The sequence below is a fragment of the Pelophylax lessonae genome (genome assembly GCF_965119305.1).
Source record: "Pelophylax lessonae genome assembly, chromosome: 2".
Classification (NCBI taxonomy): Eukaryota; Metazoa; Chordata; class Amphibia; order Anura; family Ranidae; genus Pelophylax; species Pelophylax lessonae.
In genome coordinates, this window is record NC_138769.1 from 427,656,281 (window position 1) to 427,670,010 (window position 13,730).

General features: G+C 42.3%; 1 protein-coding gene across 3 annotated transcripts in view; it reads right to left on the bottom strand.

Annotated features, from left to right (window-relative positions):
* Positions 1–695: 695 nt before the first annotated feature.
* Positions 696–13,730, bottom strand: part of RAB9A (RAB9A, member RAS oncogene family) — a 49,781-nt gene continuing 36,746 nt past the window's right edge. For 2 of the 3 annotated variants that reach the window (XM_082245223.1, XM_082245224.1), the window contains exons 2-3: positions 6,678–6,710; positions 696–1,833 (exon numbers count right to left, since the gene is read on the bottom strand). In XM_082245223.1, coding sequence (XP_082101349.1) covers positions 1,197–1,802 — 606 coding nt within the window. In that variant the 5' untranslated portion in view covers positions 1,803–1,833; positions 6,678–6,710 and the 3' untranslated portion in view covers positions 696–1,196. Of the gene's footprint in view, positions 1,834–6,597; positions 6,711–13,730 lie in introns of all 3 variants that reach the window. The other variant, XM_082245225.1, reaches the window with a different exon arrangement.

Genomic DNA, 13,730 nt, shown 5'->3' on the forward strand with positions numbered 1-13,730 from the left:
CAGGCGGGAAGGGCCAGGAATCCCAGTGGGGGGAGCCAAAAAGAGGATAAGGGGCTGCTCTGTGCAAAACCACTGCACATAGCAGGTAAGTATACATGTTTGTTATTTAAAAAACAAAACATTTAGGCTTTAACATCACCTAAAGTATTATCTGTATATATAAGGTGCCAAACATCCTAACAGTGTTGGTTAGTGGTCAACTGAGGCTACAGGTTTCAAAAATCTCCTCTGAAAATTACAGAGGCTAAGACATACCGGCCCCAAGTCTAACCCCCCCCCCCCCCCTGCCACCAAAAAGTAAAGACTTTTTTTTATAGCTCATTGCTTGTTCATAAATTAAATTTTAGATGTTATCAAATACAAACATTACATAGCTCCAAAATATTAATTCTGCTCATCATAGGCAAGGGTATTGTTATGCATATATTAGTGGTTTCTCATTCATGGCAGGGCCAGATAAATTCCAGAAGCCCGGTAGCCAATTACCCTCTACAGCTGGTACCTTACAGCATTTGAGCTCTCAATGAAGTGCATGTTAATTGGCTCCCTATAAATGCTGCTAGACTGTACTGACTAGGGCTTCTCATTTCTGTATTGTCTACACTGGATTTTAGGTATTAGGAAAAAAATAAAATAAAAAATAGTCTCACGTACAAATATAACAGTACTAGATGCAGTAACAAGTGAGGAAAAAAACACAGATGACCACAGATCAAAACTGAAAGCAGTAACTGTGAAAGATACCAACTTTAAATGCCATCAGTAATTGGACTCTGTATTTATCAGTTGCAAATGGGTACAGTCCAAAAGAAAATTAATCACAAACATAATTATTATATATGTCTATTTTCTCATCTTTGTCATCCATGTAATCAAAATCATACAGCATGAAGTTTTAATTTATAAAGTCTTCCTCTATGTTTCTGTATAGTAAATGGTTAGTTGTATTAATAAGCACATTTACCAAGGAAACAGTACGCACTGTGTGTGGTACATATCCTGGCACCACAAGGGTAAAGTCTTTGTGTGGCCTATGGCTTTTCCATAGTGAAGTTTCATTAAAAGAATGACTAATCATCACTTGTTCTTTTCCAGTGAAGCAAACCAGGTCTACTGATGAATACATAGTAGGCCTGTATAGTGAAAAAGTCCAGCTCATACTGAAGATGTTAGAAGTGGACTTCCCATAAATAAAGTCAACAACAGGTTGAACTGGACTTGGGCTTTCTATGTAGATTCACTGTATCATTATGGATTAGCTGATCTGTTCGATCTTCAATAGCCAAAACTCTTCTCACAGCTTCTTCAAATGCTGCTGACACATTAATGGCATCCTTAGCACTGGTCTCATAATAGGGATGGTTCCCATTGTCTCTGCACCAAGCCTCAGCTTCTTCTGCAGAGACTTGACGCTCACTGATGTCTACTTTGTTTCCTAAAACCACAAATGGGAAATGTTCTGGATCTTTAACATCCGCATAGTAGACAAATTCTTTCTTCCAGTTGTTTAGGTTTTGAAAACTCTGAGAGTCATCAACACTGAATGTCAGCAAGCAACAGTCAGATCCCCTATAGAAAGGGGTCCTCAGGCTCCTGAAACGTTCTTGGCCTGCAGTATCCCATATCTGCATGGTCACTGAATGATTGTCCACCTCCAGCTCCTTATTCAAAAACTCAACTCCTATGGTGTGAAATAACTGGGTGTCAAATTTGTTGGTAACGTATCGATTCATGAGAGAACTCTTTCCGACTCCTCCATCTCCCAAAAGGATTACTTTTAGCAAAGATGACTTGCCTGCCATTTTTGTAAAGAAAGGTCTTTCAATTTATATTCTGAAAAAGAGAAAATATTATTGAAAAAATACTTTGTATACATTCAAGACATTTATGCATTATTAGCTGCGGAGAAACCGCTACAGACATTGGTATATTGCAGTAAGCAAAAGCAACTCATTAGGTTTTACTTCAAGCAGATCAAAAAAAAAATCAATGCAATCTCAAGTGTTTAATGTAATCGAATATAATCTCAATCATACAGTACAGGACTTGTATTTACCGACCATGGGTTATATGCAGGTAACCTTTTGGTGTTTGAACACTGGCAAAGAGAACAAAAAAAACTTGCTAGGACCACCCCTAGTATGCGCTCAAAAAAACCCTGCCCACTCCTTGAGATTCCTTTTTTTGCTAGTGTCCATAAGCGACAGACATGTTCTCTATTGGTAGGGATAGACCGATATGGTTTTTTCAGGGCCGATACCGATATTTTGGTCACAACGTATCGGCATTGGCCGATATTTTGTACATTTAAAGTTTTGAAAAATAAAGACAATTTTTGACACAAATCCGGTACTTAACATGTTCATTTTTGTTTAATGCTTAATGGCTGGCTTGCTGGCACCCTGTGGTGGATGGCTGGCACCCTGTGGTGGGTGGCTGGCTGGTACAGGGCCTGTGGCTGGCTGGTACAGGGCCTGTGGCTGGCTGGCTGGCTGGCACCCTGTGGTGGGTGGCTGGCTGGCACCCTGTGGTGGGTGGCAGGTACAGGGCCTGTGGGTGGCTGGCTGGTACAGGGCCTGTGACTGGCTGGCTGGTACAGGGCCTGTGGATGTGGGTGGCTGGCTGGCACCGGGCTGCTGTGGGTGGGTGTATGGCTGTGGTACACTCCCGCGAGACTAGTCCCGACTCCAGACGAGGCTGTCCAAGGCCAGGGAGGCGGCCTAAGAAGGCAGAATGATGTCACAAAAATATTGGCAATATCGACCAGTTCCAGGGCCGATACCGATATAACAGAGAAAGTGCATATCGGCCTTGCCGATAATCGGTCTATCCCTATCTTTTGGAGAAGTATTTTCTTTTTTAACCATTCAAATTTTTTTGTCACCTCTAGCCATATCGGACTGCTTATTGTCTTGCGTTTTTCAGATCGGTACTTGGTGTTATACAAAAAGTATTTGATGCACTCTTCTGTATTTTTTTTTTTTTTTAAGCACGAAACGGGTTACCATCTATTGTTCTCATTATGCCTGTGATACTATTAAGATGTTAAAATTAAGATAGAGAGAAGTGCAGCAAATTCTGGACTTTTTCCTTTTTTTGCATGCTGTCACAGACGGGCAGTGCGGCACCCTCATGATAGCCTCGCAGTGAGGAGTGAGTAATGGTTCACCTGGAACGACATTTATTTAATTTCTTTCTGCTTTCTCACACCTTGGTGTTACTTTGGGGACATATCTGGGCCCCAGTTTGAGAGTCTGGCCTTTAATGTTTCAAGCACTGGATCCTGCCTTAGGCCTCACCTTGGAACGTAGTGCAATGTGTTTAGTTAGCCACCGGGTCCAGGTCCAGGGCCATTTCTATGGATCTCAGACCCTGAAGCCCCTTGAGGGGTATGCCCACTTTGACAGGCGAAGCCTGGACCCCTAGTAGGTCCAGTGTCATAGTTAAAGTAAGACAGGGTTTCCCTGTATGTTAACACTAGTTCCTGGCTTTAAATAAAATATTTCAGTGTAGTTTTACAGGCAACGGAATGCAGATTCATTTTAATGTGGTGCCCCTATTAGGATTTCCTCTTAACATTTTTCAGGTGGGAGAAATTTAAAATTCTCATTCTGTCTAGACTTAATACCATTGCTGTACCTCTTCTGCCATCCACTGCTAAGACCTAGCCACAAGAACACAGTCAACGCCTGAGTTATATCTGGATAAGTAAAGCCCCATTCATTCCACGTGCCTTTCTGTGAGTATAGTGGGGATGGCTCCCCACTGCAATGGTGGATCGCAGACGCAAAGGAGCTAGGACAAATAACATGCATTCTGCAGACGAACTACAGGAAACAAAACGTCGCTCAGGGTGATTGCTGTTCACTTGTCCTCGAGCAATGCCCTATAAATGACACCACTCCCCTCATCTAAATCTAATTTCCTCTCAGGCACAAACCATGAAACCTGTCTGACAAAAATAGATTTTTCTGCCGCCATATCTGAATTGATTTAAATCTTTCCGCACTTCTGAAGTGACCAGTTTTTTCATGCAATTCCTGTGCTGCTGTGTTGTCACCTTGTGACATGCACCCCTTGGTGGAGACTACAGGTGGCAGTACCTATATACTCTAGCAGGAATAGTCCACCCTTGCCACTATCAGTAACCCTGTTCATACAAGTAATTAATAAGATAAGGGGGGATTTCCTGTCTTTTTGCTAGTGTCCAATCACCCTTTGATTGTGAATATGAAGATGCTCCGTGTCCTCCCACCCCTTCAACCTCTGCAGCAATGCTGTCAGCACTCATACGTCTATTTCCCAAAGACAACCTCTGGATATGACACTGAGCACGTGCACTCAACTTGTTTGGTCAAACATGGTGAAGCCTTTTCTGAGTGGAACCTGTCCTGTTAAACCGCTGTATGGTCTTGGCCACCGTGCTGCAGCTCAGTTTCAGGGTCTTGGCAATCTTCTTATAGCCTAGGCCATCTTTATGTAGAGCAACAATTCTTTTTTTTTAAATTCTCAGAGAGTTCTTTGCCATGAGGTGCCATGTTGAACTTCCGGTGACCAGTATGAGAGAGTGAGAGTGATAAAACCAAATTTACCACACCTGCTTCCCATTCACACCTGAGACATTGTAACACTAACGAGTCACATGACACCGGGGAGGAAAAATGGCTAATTGGGCCCAGTTTTGACTTTGCGGTGTGCTCACTTTTGTTGCCAGTGGTTGGGACATGGATGGCTGTGTGTGGAGTTATTTTGAGGGGACAGCAAATTTACACTGTTATTCAAGCTGTCCACTCATTGTAGCAAAGTGTGATTTCTTCAGTGTTGTCACATAAGGTATAATAAAATGTTCACAAAAAAAAAAAAAAAAAGAAGAAGAAGATGCTCTGTGTCCTGTGGCATACAACTAAGAAACTAAACTTAAGTTCCTTACACATGGAATGGGCTTGCCCGCCAGCTCAGCAGGGAATCTGCCTGCTAATCCCCACTGAGCCGGCGGATGGCTGGTCAGTGTCTGCTATGCTTATGCAGAGGGGACCCGCACAAACAGCTCTCCTTTGTGGGCAGTTGGATGTAAACGAATCTCCTGTCCCTTTACACCCGACCGCCATCCAATCTGATCTGCCAGACGAATGGTGAACGGATCCCCATCCGTTCCATTTTTACCGGACAGGATCAGGTGGTCTGTGGGTGTCCGTTGCTGAGGTCCACCTGAAAAACTGACAGAGGGACCTGTATGGTCTGCCCGTGTGAAAGTGGTTTTATAGATGATTCAGAGATCTGCAGTTTGCCACTTTTCTCCCCCAAAGCAGCATGCTGGCTACCAATGTTTACACATGAAGATCTTTGAATCAGGGTCACATATGTAGGAGTTATGGATATCACTCTCACCTCAACCCAAGCTGTACAAATATACAACTGCAGTTCCCTTACCTATTGTTTGTGGGTAAGCCAGAGTACTAAGGATGGGGAATAAATCTGGTCTGAAGTGTGAAGGATTTGAATAATCATAAAGGTGCACTTGGTCTTTAAAAGCTTGCAATTCCTTGAGTTTATATGCAATTTATTAATCTGGGAAGAGATCCATAAAAATTATACAAAATCATATTTAGAAAATAAATGCACTGATTTTCCAGGGAAATATCCCGCTTTTCCAATCTGATACACAGCAGTATATGTAAAGAGATTGTCCTACCCTTACAAAAAGAGAATGAATTTGAAGCCTGCGTGTAGGAATTCTGGTCATACTAAGGGACAGCAACTACACGATATTTTAATTTCTCACTGGACATAATTAATACTTCAAGAATCTGCACAGAATACAGGAAAATGGCTATAAACAAATGTCAATCAGAAAATTTACTGAAAAGGTACAAGAACCATGCTTGTACAGTTGCCAGCTGTAAGGCTCCATTTACACCTGAGCGGATCGTTTTCAGGCGTTTTTTGGGGCGTTTTTTTGAGGCGTTTTTTGCAGGTGTTCGGAGGCAGGCACTGATATCTAACAAAAACGCTTGTAATCTGCCAAAAAATAAGCTCATGTACTTTTTTGAGCTTCGGGTGACAAAATGCTCAGATGTGAACAGGGGGTCATTGAAATGAATGGGATTTTGCTTGTTGGGAGTTTTGAGACTTCAGAGATGAGCGATTTACGAGCTGAAAAACGCTCAGGTGTGAACAGGGCCTAATGCACATCATCTTGTTATGCATCTATAATCAGTCTTTCCAAAGCTAAAGCATAACTGCTCTTTTTCAGTGGAGAAAACGCATGACTGCAGATATAAAAAGACAAAAGGCTCGATCCAAAAAGCTAACACACCAGAATAAGGATCCTTATTTTAAAAAGGTCCAATAACTGACAAGAAAAAGTGAAACAGAGCCACATCAGTAAAATAAAGATTATCTTTTTGTTAAAGATGTGTAAATGAAAGGGTTTCTATAGCTAAAGAAAGTTTTGCCTATAGATAAACTTTAGGCTGAATGTAGGGAAAACCGATCTGCCCTTAATGAATGCTGCAGTAGTAGTATATAGGCTTAGATTGTCTGGCATATTCATTCTTTTGTGTAAAGACAGTACATGTCAGCATAAAGCCCACTTACCCAAGTAATTAGCCTGCACAGGCAATGACTAATGCACTGAAGTCTAGTAAAGAAAAGAAGCAGTCAGTCAAGATACATACCTTCTTCTTTCACTTCCTGTCATCACTCAGTAGCTGAAAGAAACAGAACAGAAAAAAACAAGAACGTGATTTTCTAATCTCATTGCATACTGACACACAGTATGAACTTCTGAAACTTTTAAAATCTACCCTTGCAGTGGCACTCCACAGTGGTGGGGAGAGTTAACTTCTCATTATTTGCCTAGGATACCTGTAAAAAGAGAGTTTACCTACCTTATCCCTCATTCCTGCAGCTGATGCACAACTTGTAGGCAGGCCCTTGGTGTCCTCACTTACAATGCAGGCCTACTGTCCCTGCATTGTATTTGATAAAGTCAGAACGGCAATCAAAAAGGGACAATGCTTCGGGAACCAGTCACATGGAAGAGGAGCAAGGGGGAGTAGGGTAAGAAAGTGCTTCTTACAGGTATCCTAGACAACATTTAACATTTAACCCTTGCAGTGCAGAAGAGCCCCACTGCAAAAGGTAGATTTTTCATTTCCCTGGAGTTCAAATAAACTGCAACCCACAGGAAGCTAAACAATGTCTCCCCCTGAAGAGCAAAGCAAGTAAAATATTAAGAAAAAATTAATAATGCATAAAATAAAAGGACAGTTTAATTAGGTCAACGAATTTGAAATCAGAGTGGCACTTGACATGCATCAGAATACACATCAGACACTTGAAATCCGTAGCAATAAAGTAATATTAAGCCTTTTTTTTTTTGTTTAAAATTAACAAACATGTTCTACTTACCTGCTCTGTGCAGTGGTTTTGCACAGAGCAGCCCTGATCCTCCTCTTCTCACGTCCCTTGCTGGGTCCTGGGCCTCCCCCCTGCCTCCTGACCCCCAGAGCAAGCATCTTGCTATGGGGGCACCGGAGCCGAACCGCTGCTCTGTGTGTCCATTCAGAAACAGGGCCGTGGCTCGGCCCCTCTCTCTCCTCATTGGCTCACTGACTTTGACTGACAGCAGCAGGAGCCAATGGCACCCACTGTGTGTCTCAGCCAATCAGGAAGGAGAGTCCTAAACAGCTACGGCTCTCATGTAATGTCGCTGGATAAAGATGGGCTCAGGTCAGTATTAAGGGGGGGGCTGCCTCATAAATAGCATTAAGATTAAAAAAAAAAAAAAACCTTCTGCCTTTAGAACCACTTTAAGCAGGCCTCTTGTAACCATCTCTCCCAAATCATTTTCTAGACACCATCCACTCCCCTGCAGCAGCCCTGAAATATTACTGGCAATTACCTGCAATACTCAGTACATGCATACTTCTTTGGACCACCCGCCACCAACTAATGTGACAATGTTCAGGCCCAGTCATTGAGAGCTGCATCATGTAGTGGCATTGGTTCCCCCACAAATGGAAGTAAACAGCTGCTTTGATCCCTGCTGCCTCTAAGGGTAGCTACAGATCTGCTCTAACTTCACTGCGCAGGCCCTAAAGAAATCAAAGCTCAAAATCAAACACTTTTTGTTTTACCCTAAATATAAAACTTTTTAAAAAGTCCTCGAATATGGGCTCTTAGCAGAAAAAAGACCAGCTTTTTCAGACTGTAACTGCACCTCTACACTTAATACTTGCCAAGAGCTGTTAAGTCTTCACACAAAAGAGAACATTGCACCTTTTGTAACTGGTGACTCACTTTTTTAGATTTAGCAATAATACACTGCTGCATCATAGGAAGTCATCATATAGTGTGCTCTCTCGCCCTCTCAATTCGCTGCCATTAATTACATTCATTAGCTATTCTGTTCAAGGGATCAAATTCTAAACATTTTTAGTTATTCAGTAACTTTTATTCAAACAATTTTATACCTTGCCTTTTCGGATTTAGATTTGCTTGCAGTTTCACATTTCAGCTAATTGTAATTCATACTTGCCTCCCTGTAGTGTTCATCTTGGTTACCTGTAGAGGTTATCATCATTCCTGGTAAAGGGCTGTGGATTTAACCTCAAGCCTAACACACACACTAATCTTTAACCACTTCAGCCCTGGAAGGTTTACCCCCCTTCATGATCAGGCCATTTTTTGCTACACAGCACTGCCTTATTTTAACTGAAATTTGTATGGTCGGGAGATGTTGTACTCAATAAAATTGATGTCCTTTTTTTCCCCCAAAAATAGAGCTTTCTTTGGGTGGTATTTGATCACCTCTGGCTTTTTTTTTGGCGCTATAAACAAAAAAAAGACTGACCGTTTAGAAAAAAAAATGAAAAATTATAATAAATATATGTGTGTGTGTGTGAGATTATATATATATATACACACACACACACACAGGGCTTTTTTTCTCAGAGAATAGGTGCAGGAACTCCCTCTTTTGGACTTACCACTTGTCTTCGCCCCTACCTACCTCCATAAACCGTTCCTTGGTTCCACCCACTACCCACCTCCCAGTACCATCCCTTTTAGAAAATACAGAACAAAGTAGCATTTGTGATACTAAGTAATTTGTATGGAATTTGTTAATGATAACAAAAAAGCAGTAAAATAGATCCCATGCAGCTAACAACAATAGATCCCCCAGCAACAATAGATCCGGTCAGAAACAGTGGGCCCTCAGCATCAACAACAGATCTCCCAGCAGCCAGCATCAATAGACTGCTGCCTAAACAGTAGATCCCTCCCAGCAACAACTGACCACTCAGCAACATAAGACCCACCCCAGCAACAATAGACCCCCCCTGCAAAACGAGATCTCTTCCAGAGACAATATATCCCCCAGCAGCCACATTAGATATTCCCAGCAGCAATAAATCCTCCTGCAGGAATAGATCCCCTCCAGCAACAATAGGTTCCTCAGCAGCCAGCATCAATAGACAGTGTAGCAAAACCAAGCACTTCTTGCCATTACATACATTCAGGGCTGGAGGTGCCGGAACTGCGTTCCCGCTGAAAAAAAGCCCTGTGTGTGTAATATATATATATATATATATATATATATATATATATATATATATATATATATATATATATATATATATATATATATATATATATATATATATTTTACTTTCTGCTAAGAAAAAAAAATCAAAATCAATTTAGGCCAACATTTATTCTGCTACATGTGTTTAATAAAAAAAAAAAAATCCCGCTATAGCATCTAAAAACTATGGGATATCTTTATGGAATTTTTTTTTCTTTTTTTTTTTTTACTAGTAATGGCGACGATCAGTGACTTTTAGGGGGACTGCGCCATTGGGGCGGACAAATCAGACACTAAGTGTCATTTTTGACACTTTTTTTTTTTTTTTTAAGAGACCAGTGGCACTACTACAGTGATCAGTAATAAAAAAATATGCACTGTACTAATGACAATGCCAGGGAAGGGTTTAACATCAGGGGCGATCAAAGGGTTAAATGTGTCCAAATGAAGGGCTTTCTATCAATGTTTATTATTATTTTTATGTCATGCTTTCCAGGGTAGAGGAGATATGTGGAGACATGTCAGATCCTCTTTATGGAGAGATACATAAAGAGGATCTGACCTGTCTTATTTCTATCAGAGCCGGTTCACACTATTACAACTTGCCAGGCGACTTGGGTCCATAGAGTAGTACAGGACCCGTTCTAATAGGAGCGACACATGTCGCTCTGACTTAGAAAAAGGGTCCTGTACTACTTTGGGGCGACCTGGAGGCGACTTGCATTGACTTCAATTATATGAAGTCTGTGCAAGTCGGGCTGAAGTCGGAGCGACCTAATGTGAACGGGGTCTCACAAGGGATATTTACATTTCTTGTGATAGGAATAAGGCTCGGTTCACACTAGGGCGACCTGGTCGCCTCACAGGTCGCCTCCCATAGGGAAGCTGCGGACCCATTCTAATAGGAGCGACACAAGTCGCTCCGACCTAGAAAAAGGGTCCGGAGCTTCTTTGGGGCGACCAGGAGGCGACCGCCATAGACTTCAATGTTATGAAGTCCGTGGCGGCCGCTCCGAGGTCGCGGCGCGCTGCTCGCACCGCGATCTCGGAGGTCGCCCCGGGAAGTAGCGTCGCGTTAATGTGAACCGGCGCTAAGGCTAGGTTTCCACTAGTGCGGCTACGAAGTCGTGCTACTTCTAGCACGACTTCGTAGCAAAAGTAAACCGCGGCTTCAGTTAGACTTGTCCCTCATATATAGAGGGAAGTCGCGCTCAAAAGTAGTACACGATTTACTTTTGAGGTCGCGGCAACTGAAGCCGCGGCAGTGGAAACGTGCCCCATTGAAAACAATGGGGTTTGACTTGCTGTGCGACTTGACATGTGTCAAGTCGCACCGCAAGTCGCACTAGTGGAAACCGAGCCTTAAAGTGATGAAAATCAAAAATAAATAAATAAAAATTAAAAAAAGGGACACAGTGAAAAAACAAAAAATAAAAATAAATAATAAAAATATTTAAAGCGCGCCGTCCCCTTGTGCTTGGACGCAGAAGCAAACAGGTTGAGCCTGCATATGTAAACGGTGTTTGTGCCACACGTGAGGTATTGCCACAAACGTCAGAGCGAGAGCAATAATTCTAGCACTAGACCTCCTTTGTAATTCTAAACTGGTACCCTGTAAATTTTTTTAAAAAAATTGAGATTTTTAAGTACTGTAATTTGGTGCCATTCCGTGAGTGTGGACAATTTTAATCACTTAAGCCCCGGAAGATTTTACCCCCTTCCTGACCAGGGGGTATTTTGCGATTCGGCACTGCGTGACTTTAACCACTTTACCACCGGAAGATTTTGCTGTCTTCCGTCCAGGCCACTTTTTGCGATTCGGCGCTGTGCGACTTTAACTGACAATTGCGCGGTCGTGCGACGCCGTACCCAAACGAAATTTACGTCCTTTTTTTCCCACAAACAGCTTTCTTTTGGTGGTATTTGATCACCTGTGCGATTTTTACTTTTTGCGCTATAAACAAAAAAAAGAGCATTTATTTTGAAAAAATAACAATATTTTTAACATTTTTTATATGAAATTCCCCCCCAAAAAAATGTAAAAACCAATTTTTTTAAAAATTTTTGGCCAATTTGTTTTCTGCTACCTATGTTTGGTAAAAAAAAAAAATCACAATAAGCGTATTTTGATTGGTTTGCGCAAAAGTTATTGCGTTTACTAACAAAGGGAAAGATTTCTGTCATTTTTGGTGTTTTTTTTTTTTTAACGTGTAATGGCGGCGATCTGCGATTTTTTTGCGGGACTGCGACATTGCGGCGGACAGATCGGACCCTTGACTGACATTTTTGACACTTTTGGGGGTACCAGTGACATTACTGCAGTAATCAGTGCTATATATATGCACTGTTACTGTAAAAATGACACTGGCAGGGAAGGGGTTAATTTTATTGGAGAGGGAGGGGTTAATGTATGCCTGGTGCTTACTGACGTGTGGGGGGGGAGGGGACTGAGTCAGTCATGGACAGATTGGATGTCCAGCTATGCTGAACAGTCCGATCTGTCACTCCCTGTCACTATGGAGATCCTCCCGCTTGTGTTTACACAGGCGGGCGGATCTCCACACTAGATCCCCGACGATCGGGGGAAGAGCGGCGGCGATCGCCGCTGCTCCTCCCCTGGCCCGACTCCCGCTGTGACTGAAAACAGCAGGGAGCGAGCCTCCGGCGGCGTGCAAGCGCCGCCCAGAAGGGGGAGTGTCTGACGACGTAGTACTACGTCGTCAGACGATAACGAGCCACTCTGCCGCAGTAATATTACTGTGGGCGGTGGTAAAGTGGTTAATGGACAATTGCGCGGTCATGCGACGCTGTACCCAAATGAAATGGACGTCCTTTTTTTCCCACAAACAGAGCTTTCTTTTGGTGGTATTTGATCACCTGTGCAATTTTTTGATCATGCGCTATAAACAAAAAAAGAGCGACAATTTTGCAAAAATAACAATATTTTTCACATTTTTTTTTACATGAAATTCCCCCCCAAAAAATGTAAAAATCAAAATTTAACATTTTAGGCCAATTTGTTTTCTGCTACCTATGTTTGGTAAAAAAAAAAAATCACAATAAGCGTATTTTGATTGGTTTGCGCAAAAGTTATTGCGTTTACCAACTAAGGGAAAGATTTTTGTCATTTTTATTGTTTTTTTTTTTTTTTAACGAGTAATGGCGGCGATCTGCGATTTTGCGGGACTGCGACATTAAGGCAGACAGATCGGACCCTTGACTGACATTTTTGACACTTTTGGGGGTACCAGTGACATTACTACAGTAATCAGTGCTATACATATGCACTGTTACTGTAAAAATGACACTGGCAGGGAAGGGGTTAACTTTATTGGTGATGCAGGGGTTAAGTGTGTCCCTAGGGGCGTGCTTCTAACTGTTATGGGATGTGGCTGTTTGTGTAACTACAGAAATATACGATCCTGCATAGCAGGACCGTATGATCTCTGCACTTACACAAGGGAGAATGACAGGCGGCTTTGTTTACATTAGCCGCCTGCTTTTCTCCCTCTGTAACGGACGATCGCGGGTGACCGGCGGACATCGGGTCCGCCGGTCACAAGCGCGGGGATCACAGTGAGCGAGCGGGGGCGGGAGCGCGCCTCCGGCGGCACGCGCTTGCCCCCTATTGGCTCGCAGGCGAGTGACATTGCCATACGTCACTTTGCCTGCACGGGGCTGGCAAGCGGTTAAACCATGAAATGTTGGGTATCTACTTACTCAGCATAACATCATCTTTTATATTTTACAATTAAAAAAATGGGTTATATATTGTGGTTTTTTTTTTACATTAAAAAATAAAAAAAAGTGTATTTTTTCCCAAAAAACTGCGTTTGAAAAATCGCTGCGCACATACTGTGTGACACAACAAATTGCATTTTATTCTCTAGGGTCTCTGTAAAAAAAAAAAAAAAAAAAAAAAAAAAAAAACATACATAATGTTTGGGAGTTCTGAACAAATTTCTAGAAAAATACTGATTTTTACACGTAGGAGAGAGAAATGGGAGAACTGGCCTGGGTGGGAACTGGTTAAGGGCTGGTTCACACCATGCTTGCACATGAATTAATGAATCACACAGGAACATGCTCTGTGCTCCTGTGCAATTCACATGCGGTTCTGAGTGCTGCAATTTCAGCC